General features: G+C 43.8%; 1 protein-coding gene across 6 annotated transcripts in view; it reads left to right on the forward strand.

The window, feature by feature from the left end:
* The window catches only part of LOC117346524 (protein ZNF783-like), a 33,856-nt gene that overhangs the window by 4,317 nt on the left and 5,789 nt on the right, over positions 1 to 23,750 (forward strand). Inside the window, exons 3-7 of one of the 6 annotated variants that reach the window (XR_004536609.1) lie at positions 3,942 to 4,055; positions 5,374 to 5,433; positions 11,431 to 11,562; positions 13,320 to 13,427; positions 16,491 to 17,721. Coding sequence is in view for 2 of the 6 variants with exons in the window: in XM_033916235.1 (XP_033772126.1) it covers positions 3,942 to 4,055; positions 5,374 to 5,489 (230 nt within the window). In the remaining 4 variants the exon portion in view is untranslated. Of the gene's footprint in view, positions 1 to 3,941; positions 4,056 to 5,373; positions 6,374 to 11,430; positions 13,176 to 13,319; positions 13,428 to 16,490; positions 17,722 to 23,750 lie in introns of those variants that run through there. The other 5 variants (XR_004536610.1, XR_004536612.1, XR_004536611.1 and 2 more) reach the window with 5 other exon arrangements.

Below are 23,750 nucleotides of genomic sequence, written 5' to 3' on the forward strand. Positions count from 1 at the left end.
AACAATACAGCTTCACGTTACAATGTTTTTCAGCATACCAGCTTGATTCTCTTCAAAAAATACAGTTCAGGCCTAGCCTGGACAGCTATGTCGCAAAGCCTAAGTTCAACCTAACTTTCTATAGCTTACAGGCCCCAAAACCATCCCAAGACCAACCTTAACAAGGCCTCCAGCATTGCTCCCCAGACAAAAGTCTACTTCACTGTGACGTCATGAACAGTAACTTGGTCTTTTTTTTTTTGTTTCCAAATAATAGTAGTTTTACAGTGCAAATATTTATAAGTACTCAAAAATCGCTGGGTGGTTACAGTTTAACATTCACAGTGTTGCAATATAACATTGCATAGGGTTACAACCTCTGTAACCCCCATTCCGGTGCTGTGGTGTAAACAAAACAAAAAAAAGACATTTCCTCTCTCTGTTAGGTCCTAGCTCATGCTCGCTGTCTTTAACACCAGCTCTGGGAGGATACACATTTCAAATCTGACATATTGTAATCACAAAATAGAAAATAAAATTATTTTTTCTACCTTTTGTTGTCTGGTCACTTTAGTATTCAAATCATGTTGGTTCCAGGCTCTGGTTTCTGTTTGTCTTCTGTTAACTCACTCGCCAGGATCTCCTGCCCATTTGATGTTTTCTTCTTTTTCCATGCTCGCCATCCATCTTCCGTCTCTGCATTTTCCCTTCCATTGTCATATCCAACATTTCTGTTTCTTTCCCACTGTCTACCATCTGTCTCTCTCTCTCTTTCTTCCTGCCTTGTGCCCTGGGTGAAACCTCTCTATTTCTCTCCATGCAGCATCTCTCCCTTCCTCTCCTCCATTATCTGCAACATTTCTTTCTCTCTTCCCATGCACCATCTTTCCCTGCCCTCCACTCTATGTCCAACGTTTCTCCTTCTCTCTTCTCCATGCACATCTCCCTCCCTTCCACCATATGCAGGATTTCTCCCTCTCACCCCTTTCTACCTCTTTCTTGCATCTTCCTTCCTCTTCTCCAGCCATGTCCAATAATTCTTCCTCTCTCCCTCCATGTGCAGCAGCTTTCCATTCCTCCAATCCCCCTGTATAGCAGTTTCCCATCCCCCCTCCCATCACCTTGTGCAGCACCTCTGGACCCGACCGACCCCCTCACCATGAGATTTGACATTCATTTGGGCCTCCAATGGCAGCAGCAGCGCCAAATGGGCTGTTTGAGGCCTGCTAAACCAGGGCTTCTCTCTGCCGCGTCATCAGTGATGGGCCACAAGAAGCCTTTTCACCACCACCGCTGCTGCTTTAAAAGGCAGGTCCAGAGATATGTGAATTCTCTTTTTTGTCGGCAGCCTTAACTTGCTGTTCTTCAGGCATCGGGCTTCCCGCCTACTTCTTGCTTCCGCGAAAGCAGGACCCAGAAGAGAGGAAGGCCTGACTCCGACAGAACAGCGAAGCGCTCGGACCATGATGCCGACCCTGGGAGCACCCCCTTATGGTCTGCACCCAGGTCAGTCCCCCCCCCTTGGAACAGCACTGATAACCAGATGACACTTATCCAGTTAAATGCAATATTGAGCACTTAACCAGTTAAAGATACATAGAAACATAGAAGATGCCTTGCCTTAGATGAAGCCTTCTCCACTTGATTGGCAGTTTTCATGCCTGCACTGATGATTACTCCTAAATCTCGTTCTGCTGAAGTCCTAGTTAAAGTTTCTCCATTCAAGAAGTACGTCCTGCATGGATTTCCGCTTCCGAGGTGCATGACCTTACATTTATTAGCATTGAAGATATGACTGTTTTTAATGTAATCCTATTTATCCAGCTAATTTCTGAATATCAGCTCTTAACTGAAGAAGTGCTGACTCTGCCCTCAGACCTCCCACAGAAAAAGTTAGTTTCGGCGTAGATGCTAAGGCCCAGATTCTATAAACATAGCCGATCTAATTGCCTAACTTAATTATTCAATTAGGCTTAAGCAGCAGCAATTAAAAAATGATTTAAAAGATTAATTAGCTGTCAGGCGCCTAACTCGGTAGGCATTAAAAAAGGACACGGTGACAAAATTAATTACTGTTCCCGTCCCCGCGGATAACTGGTAAATAATCCCGTGTCATTCTTTAGTGTCTATCTCAACCTCAGTCCTTCTACACCAGCATTCTTCAATGCAAGGCTTGAGGGTCAGTGGCTGTGCCCAGTCATACTCTGATTCTTATGTGAGCCAAGTATAGGATAATGAATCCATTGTGACATCACTGATGTGATTGGCTCTTAGGCATTGGTGGAATGAGGCATTATCACAATATCTGCTCTGGATACCAGAGACTGTCATTCTTTAGTGTCTATCTCCACCTCAGTCCTTCTACACCAACATTCTTCAATGCAAGGCTTGAGGGACAGTGGTTGAGCCTTGTCATACATGGCAAATGAGGTTTAACGTGGATAAGTGTAAGGTGATACATGTCAGTAACAAAAATCATATGCACGAATACAGGATATTCTTTGCAGTACTTGGAGAGACCCCCCAGGAAAGAAACTTGGGAGTACTGGTCGACAAGTCAATGAAGCCTTCCGCGCAATGTGTGGCGGCGGCGGAAAGGGCAAACAGAATGCTAGGAATGATTAAGAAGGGGATCACAAACAGATCGGAGAAGGTTATCATGCCGCTGTACTGGGCCATGGTACACCCTCACCTGGAATACTGCATCCAACACTGGTCGCCATACATACGTGCTACTCGAAATGGTCCAGAGAAGAGCAACTAAAATGGTTAAGGGGCTGGAGGAGTTGCCGTACAGTGAGAGATTAGATAAACTGGGCCTCTTCTCCCTCGAAACATTCAAGATAATGAAGGGAATAGACTTAGTAGATAGAGACAGGTTGTTCACCCTCTCCAAAGTAGAGAGAACGAGAGAGTACTCTAAAGTTAAAAGGGGATAGATTCCGTACAAACATAAGGAAGTTCTTCTTCCCCCAGAGAGTGGTAGAAAACTGGAACGCTCTTCTGGAGGCTGTTATAGGAGAAAACACCCTCCAGAGATTCAAGACAAAGTTAGACAAGTTCCTCCTGAACCAGAACGTCCGCAGGTAAGGACACTGTTAGGACACTGGTCTTTGACCTAAGGGCCGCCACGTGAGCGGACTTCTGGGCACAATGGACTACTGGTCTGATCCAGCAGCGGCAATTCATATGTTCTTATGGTTTTCCGCGGGGACGGGAATGATGAAGGATTTTGTCACTGTGGCCCAGATTCACCAACCTGCCCGATTGGGCCTGATCTGGGCCTGATCCAGGCAGTCAGATGAATTCTTCAAACTAAAATATGGAGCCAACAGGCACTTCTTTCCCCCCCGGCTGGACAGTGGGAAAAGAAGGTTTGCGACTGGTCCCCAGCAGTCACTTCTTCAGTTGATCGGCCAGCCCAGTCAGTTTTAAATTTTTGGTTGATGAATCACCTCGCTGTCCAATTTGCATGCGTTTCTCCTCATTTGCATGCACGGTTTCGAAGCGGATCGCTGGAGAGGTTAGTGAATGGGGCCAGAGGGAAATTTGATCGTAAAGGGGTGGCAAAGCGATTGGTACACGATCGGTTTGCTTTGTGAATCTAGCCCTATGTCATTCTCTGGTAGACTTCTCCTCCAAAGTGCCTACTAGAAATTCACTAGGCATGGTTAGGGGGCGGATTGGGTGTGGTTGTCTTAGGCACCTAACTTAGAGACACTCATTTAGGTCAAGAAAACCATGCCATAAACAGGAGTGTGCCACTAGGTGTGATTCTGTAAACGCTCAGTGCTGCCTACGAGTTAGGTACCATTAATAGAATCAGGGCCTAACGGGGTATATTATGGTTAGTCCCGGACAAGCATTTTAAAAGGCCAGGAGCCTCCCCTGGCTGCTTAAATCACTTTGAACCTTGACCCCCTTACAATTTAAAATGCGATTTTCCTGTTTGTTATTGGCAGGTTATTCAATTATTAATCCAGATATTATTTTCAAGATCAAAAATGAAGATGAGAAATATTTAACTCGGCGCTATCAGTGGGAGGGAAAAGAGAGCAAGAATGACCTCACTGCAACTAAGTACCTGATTTGGATTTTAAAAGGTTTTGTATTTTCAGATCACTCCTAACGCCGGAGATTTTAAAATCCATTTCCTAAGGCAATTAAAAATGGTGTGTGAGGAACGTCCCATTCTCTTGTGTTTGCCTTGTGGCTATGCACTTCTTTAGTCATTATTCATAACCGTTATCACAGTTTGACAATGCTGATTTCTTTCGACCCGCTTGTATATTTACAGAGTGACTCTACTCCAATGTGTTGGTATTCTGTATGCGTTTTCTTCACCACTGCCAATAAACAGATACAGTGGTGCCTCGCATAACGAACGCCTCGCACAGCGAACGCTGCGCACAACGAACTTCATGTCTTGCTTCCTACAACGAACTTCGTTTCACACAACGAAGTCGCCCGAGCTGCATCCTTCCGCGCAGGCACTGCGCTTAACTGCCCTCTCTCCGCCTGGCTCCCTGTGCAGTGGCGGACCGTCGGCTCGCAGGGGCCCGGCGCCTACTGCTGATGCGTTGGGGGGGGGGCGGAGCTACTCTCGCCGCTTCCCCGATGCTAGAAAAAAAAAAAAAAAATGAACAGTCCCAGTTTTTGCCGCTGAGACTCTGCCCTCTCTCACTGTAAAATTAGACTCTACTTAGTCTGTCTTTAAATTTAAAACATGTGTGTTGTTTTAAAAAACAATTATGTTTTTAGATGTATCTAAATAAAAATAATAACAAAAAATGTATCTTTTTTTATGTCATCTTAGCATATTTTATGCTACAGAACGAATTATTTTTTTTAACATGTATTGTTATGGGAAAACGCGTTTCACATAACGAACTTTTCGCATAACAAACTTGCTCCTGGAACCAATTAAGTTCGTTGTGTGAGGCACCACTGTATTTAAAAAAATTGGCATTATGATCTGGGAATCCCTGTCAGCTCAGTTTTCTCGTCATTGTAGTAAGCTTTTCTTGTCCGTTTGGGCGTCTTATTTGAATTCTCTACCCCCTCTGATTAAAAGCCAAGTTCTCAACCGGTGGTACCCGTGTTGCCAGTGGGTTAAGGGGGGAAGGGGTGGGGGGGGAGGGGGGAGGAGGCTTTTCCTATTGGGTGAGGTTTGGCCGACTCTGGGTATAAGAACCCAACCCAGACTCTACCGGTCTCCACCCGTTCGGGTGGTTTGTTGTTTGTTTGTTTTTTCTGTATACTGTATACTGAAAATGCTGTATCCACCTGCTCTGTTGGTTTGGACTTTATCGTTTAATAAACTGTTTTGGGGGAAAAAAAAAAAAATTTGGCCTTTGGTGAATTCTTCTAAACATGTCTCCTTTTTCATCACAGGTCTTCCGGTTGTAACATCTGTGTCCTCGCTGAACATTAAACAAGAGGAAGATTCTCCCTGTATGTACAATCTTAAAAATCTTACCATGTCAGGTGTCACCATCGTCGGCAGCTAGGTTGCATATTTATCGACCTACTAGGTGTCTGAGATCTGCAAATTAGGGGAGAATTCATCAAGCAAAATTAGGGCTTTAAGTCGTGGTGAATGGCCCTTACCGTGACTTAAACAGCTCTAATGCTGCAGTTCCAAAAAAATAGTGCGGCGATATTTAAGGCCCTCTTTTACTAAATCAATGCATGCGCTAACTGCTAACACGCCCATAGGATAACATGAATGTGTTAGCGCTTAGCGTGTGTTTGGCGCCCGATAATATTTATCACGCGCTAAAAAGCGTGGCGCACCTTAGTAAAAGAAGAGGTAAGTCTTTGTGAGTTACAAAGTAATGAGATGCAAAATATGCAAATGTATCTATTACAATGCAAGTACCCTAATGCGACTTTTGGTGATACAGTACTCCCCCGCGAATTTGCGGCGGTCAGAAAATACCGCAAATGACTTAGGTGGACCAGAATGATTTTTAGTACTATCATCAGTCCTTTGGATATGACTGACGAAAGAGAAGCATACAGAACAAACGAAAAGGAGAAACCATTTTCTGCATTCGAGAGGGAATTCTATATGAGGCATCAGGAGCTCGCAGCTGACTAGATGGGAGGGTAAACAGCGCTTCAAGATCTACCACAGAAGAGCCTGGGAAAGACAGTGACCAATCAGGGAGTCGTTTACTTGTGAGTGGCGTGCGGGGAGAGAAGTAGGGAGAATCAAAAGTGCGGTCAGAAAATACCGCAAATGTCTTACATAGGCAACCACTGCCGCACCTGCAGCCCTATCCTGCCGCCGATCCACTCCTAAACCGTGTCCAATATTCGCAGTTTTTTAAAAAATTTGCGGGTGCTCCTGGAATGGAACCCCTGTGAATTTCAGGGGAGTACTGTACACCACAAATCGCGTTAGGGCCCAAAAGCCTTCTAATATAATAAAGCCCTAAGCACGCATGCGCACTCCCACCTGCGTGCTCCCATTTTCCGTGAGCTGTAGGGACCCGCAGGTAGGAGTGCGCATGTGCGCTTAGCTGTGGCACCAAACACGCCGCGACTCCCCACACAATGGCTTGATTGACCTTTACTATATTTTTATTTCTAGAGCGGCACAGTGGTTAAAGCTACAGCCTCAGCACCCCAGCGGCTGTAGGTTCAAACCCACACTGCTCATTGTGATCCTGGGCAAGTCGCTTAATCCCCCCATTGCCCTAGGTACATTAGATAGATTGTGAGCCCACCAGGACAGACATGGAAAACTGCTTGAGTGCCTGAATAATTTCATGTAATCTGTTCTGAGCTCCCCTGGAAGAACGGTATAGAAAACTGAATAAATCAAATTTTTAATCAAAATGATGGGTCTTTCTACTACATTTTGTGAACCTCAGACTTCATTTCATGTGTTGAGGAATTTCTTAAATTTACAGGTGTAATAAGGTGTCACAGACAAATGAGTTTGTGAATGAATTAAAACAAGGTGCCCATTAAAATTTGAAAAACTCAGCCTTGAGACCTTGTAATTACAGATTAAGTCCACAGATTGGCATTTCTTGATTAAATTGCTGTTTCTGCCTTCTAGCTATGCTACGGAAGTTCAGAAGGTTGATTTTGTGACTCTTAAGACATAGTCAAATGTATGTACCATTCTTCATATACATCCATGGAGTTTATAGATAAGGTTCTCAGAGGAACAGGAAACTTGGAGTTTTTACAGGGAGAATCTGTTCCTTGTAGATTAGAACATACAATGTTAATTGGGAGGTCATACAGATGCCAAGATGTAGACGTCAAAGACATAGGCTTTTTACTGGCATGATTGATGTCTGAAAAGGTCAGAGATCAAAAGTGATTTAGAAAGAAAAAGTGAAACACTGCCATCTTCTGGGTTTAAAAACTTAACAGAATGGACTTAACATTAAAATTAAGGATTTAAATGTAACACTGATGTAAGGCATTTTTGGAAGGGAAGTCATGCGATCAACTGTGCCATTGTATTCTAAAGTATGATAATTATTACAAATGATGTCAAATAAGGTATAAATCTGTTTGTCCTTGCTTTCTCTCTTTGAAGAGCACTGAAATTGTGATGGCTTGCTCTTCCCAGACAATAGGAGCACTGTTAGTAAATCCTAATTGATTATTACATGGCTTTTCCTCATGTCTGTTATTTGAATTCACAGCACGGAGTCTCTAGCCCAGTCATGTGGGAGAGAGAATCCATTCTGGTAATTCTTTTGGCCTCGATGTTCAAGTCTTCCAGCCCGACTTGAACACGTGGGACTTGAGGATTTATTTATTTATTTTTATTTTATTGATTTATTAAACGCCTTTATGAAGAGATTCACCCAATACACTGTACCGCAGGTATAATTCAACATAAAACTTACAATTTTGTTAACAGCATAACAGTAGTAAAAAGACAAAACATAATATTGTATTATATTATATATATTAAATATATATTTTATAAATATAATATTGTATTATTCCAAATATTGTACATAAATCTGTACACTAACATTAGCACCCATACATCCATCTCACTTTCAAACCAAAACATCTCAAACCATAAATAAATAGACTTACCCTTTATTAGTGGCAAAACATTTGGCCGCAGCTTTATTAATCACGTTAACACAATCCATCCTTAACATAGAACTCCTTAAATTTTATTCACATGATCTACTTCCAGCTTAAAGCTAGTCGGTAACAACCTAGCTTCATTATACTACTGAAACTCAGATCAAGTCAAACCAGAATGGTACAAAATGGCCTGCACTGCCACCAGGCCTCTCATTTCATTTTCCTAACCCCAATTTCAAGGGTCTCCAACCATCATGGCCCGTAGTGCCACCGAGCCACAGTAACACTTATGGTGGTATTACCCACAAGCGTCTTCCCACCCCAGCTACCATTACTGAAACATAAACAGTAATTACAGTCCGCCAACTCGTCAATACCCAGTACAGCTGCGACCTCCCCCAACCTAACTCCCACCCCTGAAACCTACCCTGAACCTCCCCAACCCCCGCCTCCCCCCACACACCCCTTCCTCACCCATCCCAAACTTTCTTCCCGCTCAAAACCTATCAATCTTCACCAACATCCAGCTCCTCCCACCACCCACAACCCTCCAATCACATTCCCAGTCACATTCCTACCCAGCAACAAGTTCATTCCTTCTCAAGGATCTCAGGAGAATCTCGGAGAGGGTGGGAGCCAGAAGGCCTTGAGCATGCGCAGATGCTCAAGGCCCCGCAGCAGCCCAGCATAGGCTCTTTCAGCACCGGCACACGTATGTCCTGTGGGTTTGTGCGTGCCGGTGTCCGCTCGAGGTAAGGGTTTGGGGGAGTGAAGCCGGTTCTTGGGGGTAGGGGCTCGCATACTGAGTCAACGCTCGGTTTGCGAGTCAAAGTTTGCAGGAGTGTTTTGCTCGTCTTGCAAAACACTCGCAAACCGCGTGACTCGCACACTGAGGTTTGACTGTAAGAATAAGAACATAAGAAGTTGCCTCCACTGGGTCAGACCGAGGTCCATCTCGCCCAGCGGTCCGCTCCCACGACAGCCCCTCAGGTCTGCGACCTGTGAAGTGGTTTCTGACCACTTTTATAACCTACCTCAAGTTCTATCTATACCCTCTATCCCTTTATCCTCCAGGAACCTATCCAAACCCTTCTTGAACCCCTGTACAGAGTTCTGGCCTATCACTTCCTCCGGAAGCGCGTTCCATGTGTCTACCACCCTCTGCGTAAAAAAGAATTTTCTAGCATTTGTTCTAAACCTGTCCCCTTTCAATTTCTCCGAGTGACCCCTAGTGCTTGTGGCTCCCCACAGTTTGAAGAATCTGTCCTTATTTACTCTCTCTATGCCCTTAAGGATTTTGAAGGTTTCTATCATGTCCCCTCTAAGTCTCCTCTTCTCCAGGGATGTACTTACGAAGCATCTAATAACCACAAATCAGAACATTCGGATAACTTTTTAACCTCCTTTCCATGTGATTCACTGAGTTTCGCTTGGGACCAATATCTCTATAATCAATGCTGTACTGGTAGATATGGTTTTCTGGCATCCTGCTTTTTAGTAATTGAGATGGGATATCCCAGGTGATCATAACCTCTTTGTTTTCCACAATTTTCTTAGGCCCTCTTTTACTAAGGTGCACTAACCGATTAGCGCACACTAATCGCTAACACGTGCATGTTAGTCTATGGACCCGTTAGCCTTTAGCGCGCGCTAATTTGATTAGCTCGCACGTATCGGTTAGTGCACCTTAATAAAAGAGGGGGTTAGGATCATGATCCCAAAGCTTTTCTGGTACACTGATGTAATAATGTTTACAGAGTTTCCAATAAATGAGCCACGTTTCACTGCATGTAAGTTTCTGTGTTGTAGAAGATGTAACTCTTTCTTCCATAAAAATGCATTAGGCCATATTTTGGGGGGGTTTTTGGGGGAGGGGGAACGGAGCATTTTCAAACTCAGTTTCAATTTGTCTTTTCACCAGTTTGCCCGACAAACCAAGTGTAATCCCAGTTTTTGGAAAGTTATTTTGCCACAGACAGACATTCTCAGCCGTTTTGTATAATTCTTTCCAACATCTGTTGGATTGGAAAGAATAATAGAAGGTCCTTCAGGCAGAAATATTCTTTGTATTTAGTGCAGTAACAGTATCCGTACCAAACCTTTTTGCACAACTGGAGGAACTGGTGTTGCCCACTTTGGTGTTAAAATGCTCAATATCCTGCTAGAATGGATTTCTGATGATGATCAGCACAGTCGCACCCCTCTGTTCTTAGGTTAGTGCACCATAGTAAAAAACAAACAAACTATATTCCATGCATCAAGAAGAACCAAGAAATCAAACAACACGCTCTTCTAATCATTTAAAGCATGCAGCATAGGAGTGAATATAGACCCCCCCCCCCCCTTTTAATTAAACTGCGAGAACGGTTTTTAGCACAGGGAGCCACACTGAATGCCCCACGCTGCTCCTGATGCTCATAGAGTTTCTATGAGTGTCGGGAGCAGCGTGGGGCATTCAGCGCGGCTCCCTGCGCTACAAAAACACTATCACAGTTTAATAAAAGGTGGGGGGGGGGGGTAAGAGATGTGTCTATATTCACTCCTATGGTGCATGTTTTAAATAATTAGAAGAGTGTGTTTGAAAAAAAAAAAAAAAAAAAGCCACGTGGTTTAATGATGAGGTGGCAGAGATGCCTTAGAAAGGGGATTTAGAGTGGGGAAAATTGGAACTTACTGCCATTGTACAGAGCCATGGTGAGACCTCATCTAGAATACTGTTTGCAATTCTGGAGGCCACATTACCGTAAAGATGTGCTCAGAATTGAGTCGGTTCAGCGGATGGCCACCAGGATGGTCTCGGGGCTAAAAGGTCTCTCGTACGAAGAAAGACTGAACATATTGCAGCTCTATACTCTCGAGGAGTGTAGGGAGAGGGGAGACATGATTGAGACATTTAAGTATATCACGGGACGGGTCGAGGTGGAAGATGATATCTTTCTTCTCAAAGGACCCTCGAACACAAGAGGACATCCGCTCAAACTCAGGGGAGGGAAGTTTCGTGGAGACGTCAGGAAGTACTTCTTCACGGAACGAGTGATAGAGCATTGGAACAAGCTTCCAGTACAGGTGATCGAGGCCCGCAGTATCCCAGACTTCAAGAATAAATGGGATACCTATGTGGGATCACTGCGAGGGTCATACCAATGAATAGGGTCACTAGGATATTGACTTAATAGAGCAGGTCAGTAGAGTTAAGGGGGCCAGTAGACTTATAAGGGTGGGCCAATGGTGTGGGCAGACTTGATGGGCTGTAGCCCTTATCTGCCGTCATCTTTCTATGTTTCTATGTTACTGGTGGTATCTGTGGAAACTGCAAATTCCTGAGATTATTTGTAGCTTTTCTAAACATATTGTAACCATCTTTTCCCATAACAGGCTCCTCCGGTGTCAAACCAGATATTTTTAATCCGGTTTAAAGAGGAAAGATTCAAAACTGAACCCCAGGGGGGTCCGAGGAAAAATCAAATACACCCAGTGCAGGCACATGTGAGGAGCTGCATGAAACAGGTGATGTAGTTTGTACTGAATTTACTAATGCCTGATCCAAACATTTTTTTTTACAAGGAAGATGCATCCGACTTGTTTGCCTTCTGCAGTCTTTTTAACTCTTCTCCCTCTGTGGACACGTTAGCATGTATCCGCCCTCTTATACTAAGGTGCGCTGACCGATTAGCGTGTGCTAATTGAATTAGCGCGCGCTAACATGTCCATGGACTAACACGCACGCGTTAGCGTTTAGCGTGGGCTAAATCGGTTAGCGCGCTAACTTTTCTTTCCTTTTTGGTTCTTCTTTTCCTGTTATCTTTTTATCACCTGCTGTCTGTAATCTCCTAGTGCTTTTGATAATCTTCCTTCCATCCTTCCTTCACTTTTTCTGACCGCCTACAGGCCTGAAGGAAACCTGACCCCCCCCCCCACTTGTTTGGGATCAGCCAGAAAGATGAGACGAGACGGTCATATTGATAGCGGAGGGAAGGAGGTGGGAAGGACTGTACTGAGATCAATAGGAGGTGGGATTGGGATGAGGTCGAAGGAAACAGCAAGAGAGGAGGAAGCAGGGTGACCCTCTCTCACACCTCAAAAAATAGTGCTCAGGAAACCTTACACATTCCAATGGGAATTCAGATTCCACTGTACTCAGAACAAGTCAGTGGTGTTGGAATTCTTCACCATTCCCTTTACATGGAGAGTGATAAATATCTTTTATGGAGATACATTTTTTGTTCTTTTTTTCATTTCTTTTTTTCTTTTTACATCCTTGTATATTCTACATCCAAATAACTTATTATAGCTTATATTAGCTTAAAAAGCGTATATATCGAAAAGGAATTAAAAGTGTATCACTTAGCTTAAGATCCTTATCGGTTCCCCTTCCCGACGTGTTTCGGATCTTTTTCAAGGTCGGGGGAACTGAAAAATAACACACATGACATAAGTGGATGCACCTCAATAACATTAAAGAAAACAAAAATCATTCTAAATCTGCCACTCACCAAAAGATAAGGTTAGTCCTTAACCATACATTTTCTGCCACTGGCTTATCCAACAAGATGGCCGCGGCGTTCACTGAGGGAAATATATAGTCCCTCCCCCCTCCGTATCCTAGCAACCCAGACGAATCAGGGAAAATTCACCACAAAAGTCCCTACTTATTAACCTCAGCAGTCCACTTGGGCCATCCAATCCGAAGCTTCATTTAGCCCGGATGGAGCCATAGTTTGAAGTTGGAACATCCAGCGCAACTCCCGCAGATTTAAAGTGCGCTCTCACACCGGCAGCAGCTGAAGAGACAGGAAGCAGGAAAGCAGGTTGGAGGAAGGTGCATCCTACAGAATTGTGGGAATCGATGTGTGTTCTGGTTGTAAGAATAAGAACATAAGATTTGCTGCTGCTGGGTCAGACCAGTGGTCCATCGTGCCCAGCAGTCTGCTCACGCGGCGGCCCTTAGGTCAAAGACCAGTGCCCTGAGTCTAGCCTATAAGAACTTGAGAAAGCCTATCAGAATATCCACCAGGATACTTACATTTTCAGAGCTTATGGGACTCCCATCATCTCACTTTTAGCTAAGGGCTCCTTTTACTAAGGTGCGCTAGCGTTTTTAGCACGCTAATCCCGTGCGACGCGCCAAAAACTAACGCCAGCTCAATGGAGGCGTTAGTGTCTAGCGACCACTAGCACAGCTTAGTAAAAGGGGTCCCAAGTGTTTTTTTTTTCTCTTGTTCATATCCAAGTCTATTTCAAAGTTTAAAAAAATTTTCTGTCAGGCAGCTGAGGTTATGAATTGGACCCCTTGATACAGGCCCTGAAAGTGGAAGATCTTCGTGTTTGCATGATGCTGGCGGAAGGAGGGGAAGATACTGATACCAAACACCGTGAGCAAACATTTTGAATTCATTTTATAATAAATCCTTGATGTGCTGTATATTGTGGACTATATTTAACATTATGTAAAGGGGTTTTTGTTACCAAATCATTAGAATAAGTTGCAAGGAGTACTGGTTGGGGGGGGCTGCTAAACGATTGTGATAATAACGCTTTCAGATTTATCACCAGGAAGAAGCTTAAAAAAAAAAATACTCCTGTGGTCCTTAATTTTAAAAATAGAAACTATGATAAAATAAGGAAATTAGTTAAAAAAACAAAAAACTAGAAGGAATGGTTTATGGACATTTTTTTTTAAAAAAAGGCCATTTTAGAAGTCTAGATAAATTATCTCTCTCTTTTACTAAGGTGCGCTAGCCGATTTAGCGCGTGCTAACTGATTTAGCGTGCGCTAAATGCTAACTCGTCTATTATAGTCTATGGACACGTTATCATTTAGCACGCATTAAGGCCCTGGTGCTAACTAATTAGCACGTGCTAATCAATTTAGCGCGCACTAAATGCTAACACATGCATGTTAGTCTGTGGACGTGTTAGCGTTTAGCACGCGCTAATCGATTAGCGCACCTTAGTAAAAAAAACCCTATATTCCATGTATCAAGAAGAACCAAGAAATTAAACAACACGCTCTTCTAATCTAATCTAATCCTTAGGTTTGTATACCGCATCATCTCCACGTTCGTAGAGCTCGACGCGGTTTACAGTAGGAGAAATAGGAAGGAACTACAACAGAGGGTTAGAGGTAGAAGTGTGAAGAAAATTTAGAGGACTTGGGATGCCAAGATATAAGAGTTTCCTTGATTCCTAAGTTGGAGGGAGACTTACATTTTTTGAGAAAAGCCAGGTTTTCAGATGTTTGCGGAAAACTTGGAGAGAGCTCAAGTTCCGAAGAGGGGAGGTAAGGTTGTTCCGGAGCTCAGTGATTTTGAAGTGGAGGGAGGTCCCTAGCTTTCCTGTGTGGGAAATGCCTTTTAGCGAGGGGAAGGATAGTTTTAATTTGTGGGAGGATCTGGTGGTATTAGGGTTGAGGAATTCCAAGAAAGAGGGATAAAGGGAGGGAGGATACCATATAGGATTTTGAAAGTTAAACAGGCGCATTTATAGTGGACCCTGATCATTTAAAGCATGCAGCATAGGAGTGAATATAGACGCATCTCTTACCCCCCCCCTTTTAATTAATCTGCGATAATGTTTTTTAGCACAGGGAGCAGCGCGGCTCCCTGCGCTAAAAAACACTATCACCGTTTAATAAAAGGGAGGGGGGTAAGAGATGTGTCTATATTCACTCCTATGGTGCATGTTTTAAATAATTAGAACAATGGTCAACATGGTTTAATGATGAGGTGGCAGAGATGCCTTAGAAAGGGGATTTAGAGTGGGGAAAATAGGAACTTGGCGCTGGACTCTTAATTTAGGCTCGTGCTCATGAGCATCTTAAATAATAAAATGCTAGCCCGCGCATGCGCACTGGCGACAAGCGTGTTCCCTGATCCCTTTTCTGTCGGGATGTGGCCGCACGAGTGCGCATGCGCGCTTACTATGTCACTGTCAGAAGACGAACCGTCACAGAGGGAGTGAACGCGGAGTCCTGCCGTCCCTCAAACGTAAGTCTCCTCCTTTGCCCGACTCCAGCCTCTGCTCCTCACCAGTCCTGCCTTCGGTCCTGTCCCTGTTAAACCAGCTGCCAATAACCCCATGGGTTCTTCCCTTTTGCCAAATTGCTAAAGGCTCTGCCGGTCTCGATCCTGTCCATCTCTGAAGTTACTTCCTGATTTTGAGGGGCGGGATCGAGACTGGAAAAGCTTATAGCGATTTAGCAAGAGGGAAAGCCCCCGTGATGTCTGGCTTCGTTATTGCCAGCCGGTTTAGTGGGACCGAGACAGGACCGAAGGCAGGGCTGCTCACAAAGGCGCGCGCCAACAACTGAGCGCAAGACGGAGGTGCGCGCCGAAGAAAATTACAGTTTTTAGGGGCTCCTACGGGGGGGGGGTTTGTTGGGGAACCTGGTGCGCGCCTCCGTGCTGCGCTCAATTGTCTGGGCGCGCCTTTGTCCCGGCGTGCTTTTGACCTGACACCCTCCCCCCTCCTTCCAGCGGCCGGCAAACAACATGGAGGACTGCTTCCGGGAGGAATCGGCTTCCAGCTTTATATGTCAGGCCTGACTCGCGACTCCATTGGAAGAAGCAAGGAGTAAAAGGTGATGGGCAGAGAGAGAGATGAGGTGTTGGAGGAAAGAGGGGAGAGGATATGCTGGATGGAGGGAGCAAGACAGATACTGGTTAGAAGACTGAAAATAAAGGGGGAAGAGAGAGAAAGAGAAGATGCTGGAAGGGAGGAGTTAGCAAAAAAAAAAAAACCAACAACCCAAAAAACTCCCCAAAAAACAAACAACTGGAGAAATAGAAGCAGATAGAGATGCAGAAAAATAAATGGAGGAAAACTGAAAGATAAGGTTAAAGTCAGAGATAGATGTAGGAGAGGAAGTGAAGACAGGAATGAGAGAAGAGCCAGATAGACTGCAAACCCTGGTAAGAAAATTGAGAGAAGAGAGCAGAAACTGGGATAAACATGAATAAAATGGCCAGACAATAAAAGTAGACTGCTTTCTTTTTATATTCCAAAGTGTATAGTGTTTTTTTCTCTTTCTCTGCTGTTGAACTGCATATTGCTGGACAGGGGGAGCAGGAAGAGGTGCTGATGGATGAGGGAGCAGGAAGAGGGGGGAGGTAAAATAAAGGGAAAAGGGCTGCTGTTGGATAAGGTGAGCAGTGATGGGGTGGGGGAGGACACAGGGGAGGTAAAAGGAAGGGAGAATGAACAGGGGGAGCAGACAAGGGATGATGGTGGACAGCCAAGGAAAAAAAAAGAAAGAAAGAAAGATAGAAATACAGAAAGCGGCTAAGGAGAGAGAAAAAGAAATAAAGACAGACACACACACATATATTCTAGCACCCGTTAATTTAACGGACTATAAGACTAGTAAGGTATATTTCCCTATATGTGTTTTCTCATCTATACAATTAATGAGTGTACTTTTCACTTTATTTATCCAGCAGACGATGGATTCAGAAATAATGCTAAGAGAATGGGAATGTGTGATGGAAACCAAAGGGAAGAATTGAAACAGAATGAATCCTTCAGAGACAGTCCAGACTGCAGAGTAACATCAACCAGAGTGAATGAAAAAGCCCAAAATGGAGAGAGAGGAATCGCACAGGAGACAAATTACAACTACTACCCAAATCTTGTACAAACACAGGGCCTCAGTGAAAGTGCGAGATCTTTTAGAAATATTGAGGCCTGGGGAAACTTCACCTCAAACTCACATTTTATTGAGCATCAGGAAAAGATTGAATGTGGGAGTAAATTTAATGAGAAGTCAAGTCACACATATAGCCAAGAATATCATGGAAGGGAGAAAAAATTTTTAAGAGCTGAAGGTGAGAAGGGAACACCAAAGAAAACAAACCTTAGAGCACATAGGAAACCTAATATACAGAAGAAACCGTTAAAATCTATTCAGTGTGAAAAAGGCTCTCTCTGCAGATTGGCTTGGAAAAGGCATATTCGTATTCACTCAGGAAATAGACCCTTTCAATGTATTGAATGTGAGAGAAGGTTTAGCACAAGGTCAAAATTGATAGAACATAAAAAAGATTCACAGACAAACTAAGTCCTTTAAGTGTACTGGCTGTGGAAAGTGTTTTACATACAAATCACAGAAATTTCACAAAGGAACAAAAAAGAATAAGATGCTCAGAATGTGACAGAAACTTCACTCGAAATTCTGAACCAACAAAACTTGAAACAGTGCGCACTGGAGATGAACTGTGTAAATACTCTAAATGTGATAAGTGCTTAATTCAGAAAGGCAACCTGCGGCTGCATAAAATGACACAAACTGTGGAGAAACGATTTAAATGTTTTGAGTGCAATAAATATTTCAACGGGGCACGGAATTTGCGACTTCATGAAATGACCCATACGGGTGGGAAAACTGTATCAGTGTACTGAGTGTGAGAAATGTTTCAGTAAGAAAGATAAACTTCAACTGCATAAAATGACCCACACGGGAGAAAAACCATTCAAATGTTCTGAATGTAACAAATGTTTTCGGGGGAAACAAAATCTGTGACTGCATGAAATGACACACACAGGAGAAAAGCCATTTAAATGTTCTGAATGTGATAAAGGTTTCAGTCAAAAACGAAACCTGCGACTGCATGAAATGATTCACATCGGAGAGAAGCCATTTAAATGTTCTAAGTGTAATAAAGAACATAAGAACATAAGCATTGCCTCTGCCGGGTCAGACCAGGGCTCCATCGTGCCCGGCAGTCCGCTCCCGCGGCGGCCCTCCAGGTCCATGACCTGAAAGTTTTCCCTACCTAACCTAAAATGTCCATACCCTATTCGCTCAATGTCCTGTAAGGTAAACCTCTATCTGTACCCTGTTATCCCCTTCGCTTCCAGGAAGTCATCCAGTCCCTTTTTGAACCCCAGAATTGTACTCTGTCTTATCACCTCTCCGGGAAGCGCGTTCCAAGTGTCTACCACCCGTTGAGTGATGAAGAACTTCCTTGCATTCGTTATGAATCTGTCTCCTCTCAGTTTTTCTGAATGACCTCTTGTTTTAGTTGTCCCTGCTAGTCTAAAGAATCTGCCCCTCTCCACCTTCTCTATGCCTTTCATGATTTTATAAGTCTCTATCATGTCCCCTCTCAGTCTCCGCTTTTCCAGGGTAAAGAGCCCCAGCCTGTCTAACCGTTCGGCATATGAAAGGTTCTCCATACCCTTTATCATCCTCGTTGCTCTCCTCTGGACCCTCTCGAGTATTGCCATGTCCTTCTTGAGGTATGGCGACCAGTATTGGATGCAGTATTCCAGATGTGGGCGCACCATTGCTCGATACAGTGGCAGGATAACTTCCTTCGTTCTGGTAGTGATACCTTTTTTGATAATGCCCAACATTCTGCTCACTTTTTTTGAGGCCGCTGCACATTGCGCCTCCAGCTTCATTGTGTTATCCACCAATACCCCCAGATCTTTTTCTTGGCTTCAGTAAGAAATCCAATCTTACACGGCGTGAAAGAATTCATGAGAGAGAGAAGCCATATAAATGTTCTGAATGTAAAAAAAATTTCAGTCAGCTATATAGCCTGGCATTGCATAAGCAGACCCACACAGAAGAAAAACTTCAAGAATTAGCAGTAAATCTGAGAGATTAAAGCCCTCTTTTACTGTGGTGCGCTAACCGATTAGTGGGCGCTAATCGATTTAGCGCAAGCTAAAACGCTAACGCGTGCATGGACTAACATGCATGTGTTAGTGTTTAGCATGCGCTAATCGGTTAGCGCACCTTAGTAAGACTGGGGGTAAGAGCTTATTCTTTATATCCCGATTTAGGAATGAGGTTAATTTTCTTCACTGTATATTCAAAAGAAATCCATATTGTGACCAGCCAGGAATTCTCCCTGCTCAGGTCCCAGGTAGGACAAAGGAAAAAGCTATGTGGCCCACTGTAGCCCAGGACCGGGCTCCAATAGTGATCTCAGTGACAGGTTTAAATACCTTGGGGCAACGCCCAGCTGAGTCAGTCCTGGCAGTGTTCCAAGGACCTCTTGGGCTCCCCTGGTGGACAGAATTATTATCATTCTCAGGAAGTCCCTGTCCCTTCCAGATTCCTTCCCGGGATTTCTTTCTTTCAGCTTTTTCCTTTGTCCTACCTGGGACCTGAGCAGGGAGAATTCCTGGCTGGTCACATATTATCATTCTGAGGAAGTCCCTGTCCCTTCCAGATTCCTTCCCGGGATTTCTTTCTTTCAGCTTTTTCCTTTGTCCTACCTGGGACCTGAGCAGGGAGAATTCCTGGCTGGTCACAATATGGAGACACTATCCCAAGAAAAGAAATGCTTAAATATTCTGAATGTGAGAAATGCTTGTCAGAAAAGCACCTTACGACTTGCCTGAAAGGACCCCATATGCCACAGAAACTATTTTAAAATTTTGAATATGAAAAATGCTTCATTCAGAAAATGTAGCCGGTGATCAGCAGAAAACAGCTGTCTTTTGATATTAACAGCACATTTGAGAAACTGAGACCTATTCCAAATTCCCTTAAAAATGAGTTCATTTTTGTCACAATAGGTACCAAATTAACATGGAAACACTGTTCTCAAGATAAATTTTCTACATTTTGAGGCATGATAGAAGATCCTGGACAATCGGATCTAAATAAAAACAAAGTAGAAAAAAAGACAAATATTCTCTATGGGGTTGGGTACCCAAGACCTGATTTAAAGCAATATTTTTGATAAATTGCTCACACAAATTACATTCTATGAATTCCAGAAAGAAACTCTCTTTGCCATTATATGCACCATAGTAAATGTGAGCAGTATATCTGAGAGATTGAGATAATACTCAAAATAATCTGGTTTTAAGAGTAAGGTGCATTTTGTATCATACTATGCACCTTCAAAAAGATATAAAAAAGATGGAGTCGGTCCAGAGGAAGGCTACTAAAATGATATGTGGTCTTTCTCATAAGGCGTATGGGGACAGACTTAAAGATCTCAATCTGTATAATTTGGAGGAAAGGCAGGAGAGGGGAGATATGATAGAGATGTTTAAATACCTACATAATTTAAATGCGCATGAGTCGAGTCTCTTTCATTTGAAAGGAAACTCTGCAATGAGAAGGCATAGGATGAAGTTAAGAGGTGATAAGCTCCGGAATAACCTAAGGAAGCACTTTTTTACAGAAAGAGTGGTAGATGTGTGGAACAGTCTCCCGGAAGAGGTGGTGGAGACACAGACTGTGTCTGAATTCAAGAGGGCCTGGGATAGGCATGTGGGATCTCTCAGAGAGAGAAAGAGATAATGGTTACTGCGGATGGGCAGACGAGATGGGCCATTTGGCGTTTATCTGCCATCATGTTTCTATGTTTCTAGAACTAACCCAGAAGGCAATCCAGTGAAGTGTACTATTTATTTATTTATTTTAAAATTGTATTTCCTGCCTAACATCTAGTTGGGTTGCAACTACACATACACTATGTAAGTATTTTAACATATCTATTATATCTCCCCTCTCCTGCCTTTCCTCCAAAGTATACAGATTGAGATCTGTAAGTCTGTCCCCATATGCCTTATGGGGACAGACTTAAAGACTATTCACCATTTTAATAGCCTTCCTCTGGACCGACTCCGTCCTTTTTATATCCTTTTGAAGGTGCGGCTTCCAGAATTGTACACAATATTCTAAATGAGGTCTCACCAGAGTCTTACACAGAGGCATCAATACCTCCTTTTTCCTACTGCCATACCTCTCCCTATGGAACCTTTTAGCTTTCGCCATACCTTTTCAACTTTTTTGGCCACCTTAAGATCATCACATACAATCATGCCCAAGTCCTGCTCTTCCATGTTGCACATAAGTTCTTCACCCCCTAAACTGTACCCTTCCCTCGGTTTTGTGCAGCCCAAATGCATGACCTGTTTGATGAGGCATTTAAGTTGCTTTGAAAATGTTTTTATTCTATGTATAATGCACATATGCATTGAACTGCAAGGTGAAGCATAATAAAAATGCCTATGTAAAATAAATTAAATACGAATTCCAGGAATCATGGATTGCTCAAACTCACTGGATAGTGGACTGTAGACGAGATTGTTAACAAAGTCTCCCTCCAACTTAGGAATCAAGGAAACTCTTATATCTTGGCATCCCAAGTCCTCTAAATTTTCTTCACACTTCTACCTCTAACCCTCTGTTGTAGTTCCTTCCTATTTCTCTTACTGTAAACCGCGTCGAGCTCTACGAACATGGAGATGATGCGGTATACAAACCTAAGGATTAGATTACAAAAGGTATATCCCGCGTAGGAAAACTAGGAACATCCCTCCCCTTTAGAACCACAGAACTCTGGAATAACCTCACATCCCCGCTCAGAGTTTCAAGTTCCCTCCAATCCTTCCGCAAACACCTGAAAACTTGGCTCTTTTCAAAAATCTAACACCTCCCGCTCTTTGGTTCTTTATCTTCCTAGCTCCTTTCCTATAACCCTTCATTGTAGCTCCTTTTCAACCTAACCCTGTAAACCGTGCCGAGCTCTACACTTGTGGAGATGGCGCGGTATACAAACCTAAGGTTTAGTTTAGTTTAGATTAGTCGTGGAAGAAAAACTGACAAGGAATGGCGATGTTGGAGCAGACACAGTGATAAAAAACAGCAAGCGACTTTATTCACCTCTCATCCTTCAGATTTTGAGCAATCCATGATTCCTGGAATTTGTGTTTAATTTGTTTAATTTATTAAAAAAGTGTGTCCAACACGGCCATGTTTTGCCCAGCAAGTGTTGCTCCAGGGCCAAAATATATGGGAGTCCTTTCACAAAGGCGCGCTAAGCGTTTTAGCGCGCACTAACTGATTTGGCGCACGTAAACAATTAGCCCACGCTCAATGCTAACGCGTCCATAGACTATATGCGTTAGCCTTTAGCGCGTGCTAAATTAGTTAGGGGGGGATCCAGGGGCCTCATCGAGCAGGAGTGATGCTCAGTCACTCCTGCCCTGTCCATCCCCAACTCTAAAATGGGGTTCATAGACAAAACCGCCAAAGACAAAGGCGCGCGCCGACAACTGAGTGCAAGATGGAAGCGCGCGCCGAAGAAAAAGAGTGATTTTAGGGTCTCCGATGGGGTTTTTTGTTGGGGAACCCCCCACTTTACTTAATACAGATCACGGTGGCGTTGTGGGGGGTTTGGAGGGTTGTAATTACTCATTATACTGGAAACTTAACTGTTTCCCTGTTTTTTAGGGAAAAAGTGGTTTCCAGTAAAATGTGGGGGTTACAAACCTCCCCCAACACAGTGCGATCTGTATAAAGTAAAGTGGGGGGGGGGTTCCCCCCCAAACACCCCGTCGGAGCCCTTTAAAAGTCATTTTCTTCGGCGCGCGGCTCCACGTTACGCTCAGTTGTCTGCGCGCGCCTTTGTCCCGGCGCGCTTTTGACCTGACACCCTAAAATGGTGCCCCTGGCGGTAGGATCAGATCTTCCATATTTCCTTATGAAAGGTCTGACCCCTAGCGGTAGTTATTCCACTGTGCAACTGGTGAAGAACAGGATAGGAGCAATTGAACATTTCTTTTGCCCGATAAGCCCTCCTTGACCACCAGAAGACCCCCCCATCCTGAACCACCAATGAAAACAGTGAGATGGGGTAGGGGCTTCAAACTCAAGGGGGGGGGGTTGAATTAGAGAGTTGCGCGGGGACAGAAATCCCACCCATCCCCGCCAGGATCCTCTCCGTCCCCACCCATCCCTGTAAGGAATTACCTCCATCCCCGCCCGTCCCCATAAAAAGCATCAATTACTTCTGACAGGATCATCAATTCCACAGTTTCTTTTTTGTTTGCGCTGCTGTTTTCCTTGTGGAATCTCTTTGGTGGAACCCTTTTTTGTTTTCTGTTCAGGTAATTAACTTATAAACCCCCTCTTTTACTAAGGCTGACGTGTCCATTATATTATATGGACGAACCCTGCTTCTAAAGCCTTCCATCCCTGTGGGAGTCCCGTTGGCAGAGGGGGGGGGGGGGGTCGCCGTGGGAGTCCCGTGGGTTAGGGGTGATTCCCGCGGGACCCGCAGGATTCCCGTGATCCTCGTTCCCATGCAGACCTCTAGTTTGAATGGGAGGCAATGTCTATAGAGGTCCCTGAGCTAGTGGCCCAGGAGCATTGGGCTGTGGCTTGTGCTATTCAGCAACCTGCGGTATTGGGATACCACAGGTTCCTTAATCCCAAGGGGCATCAAGGTATGGTAAAAGGTGAAATTTACCACACCTTGATGACGTCCTTGCTTAATAAAGATAAAATGGAAAAAAAAAAAAGATTTGCAATTGCATTAGCCAGATAATACCGCTGAAAATGGTCGTACAGCAGCACTGAAAAGGCCTAAGTTGTTTTTAGATACATCTAAAACCCGGTTTGATTAATTATCAGCACTTGTTCGACTTGTCTTACTGATCGTCCAAGTGCCGATTTAGGACGGTTTTTAGATGTATTTCCGTTTCAATTATGAGCCCCCAAGTGTTTAATTCCCGATTGGACTTTGAATCATTTTATAAACCATTTTTAAAGAATACAGGTTAATTGATCTGACTATATCCACGTATTAATACCTCCTTTGAACACACTGTTAACTTGTAACATAGCAAAATGTTAGTTGAAAGCAGAAAAAGACCCGATTGGTTCATCTAGTCTGCCCCATAGTCATACTCCTTTTCAATTCATGATTAAAACAGCACTGAAT

This window comes from Geotrypetes seraphini, chromosome 12 (genome assembly GCF_902459505.1).
Source record: "Geotrypetes seraphini chromosome 12, aGeoSer1.1, whole genome shotgun sequence".
In the NCBI taxonomy this organism is placed as follows: Eukaryota; Metazoa; Chordata; class Amphibia; order Gymnophiona; family Dermophiidae; genus Geotrypetes; species Geotrypetes seraphini.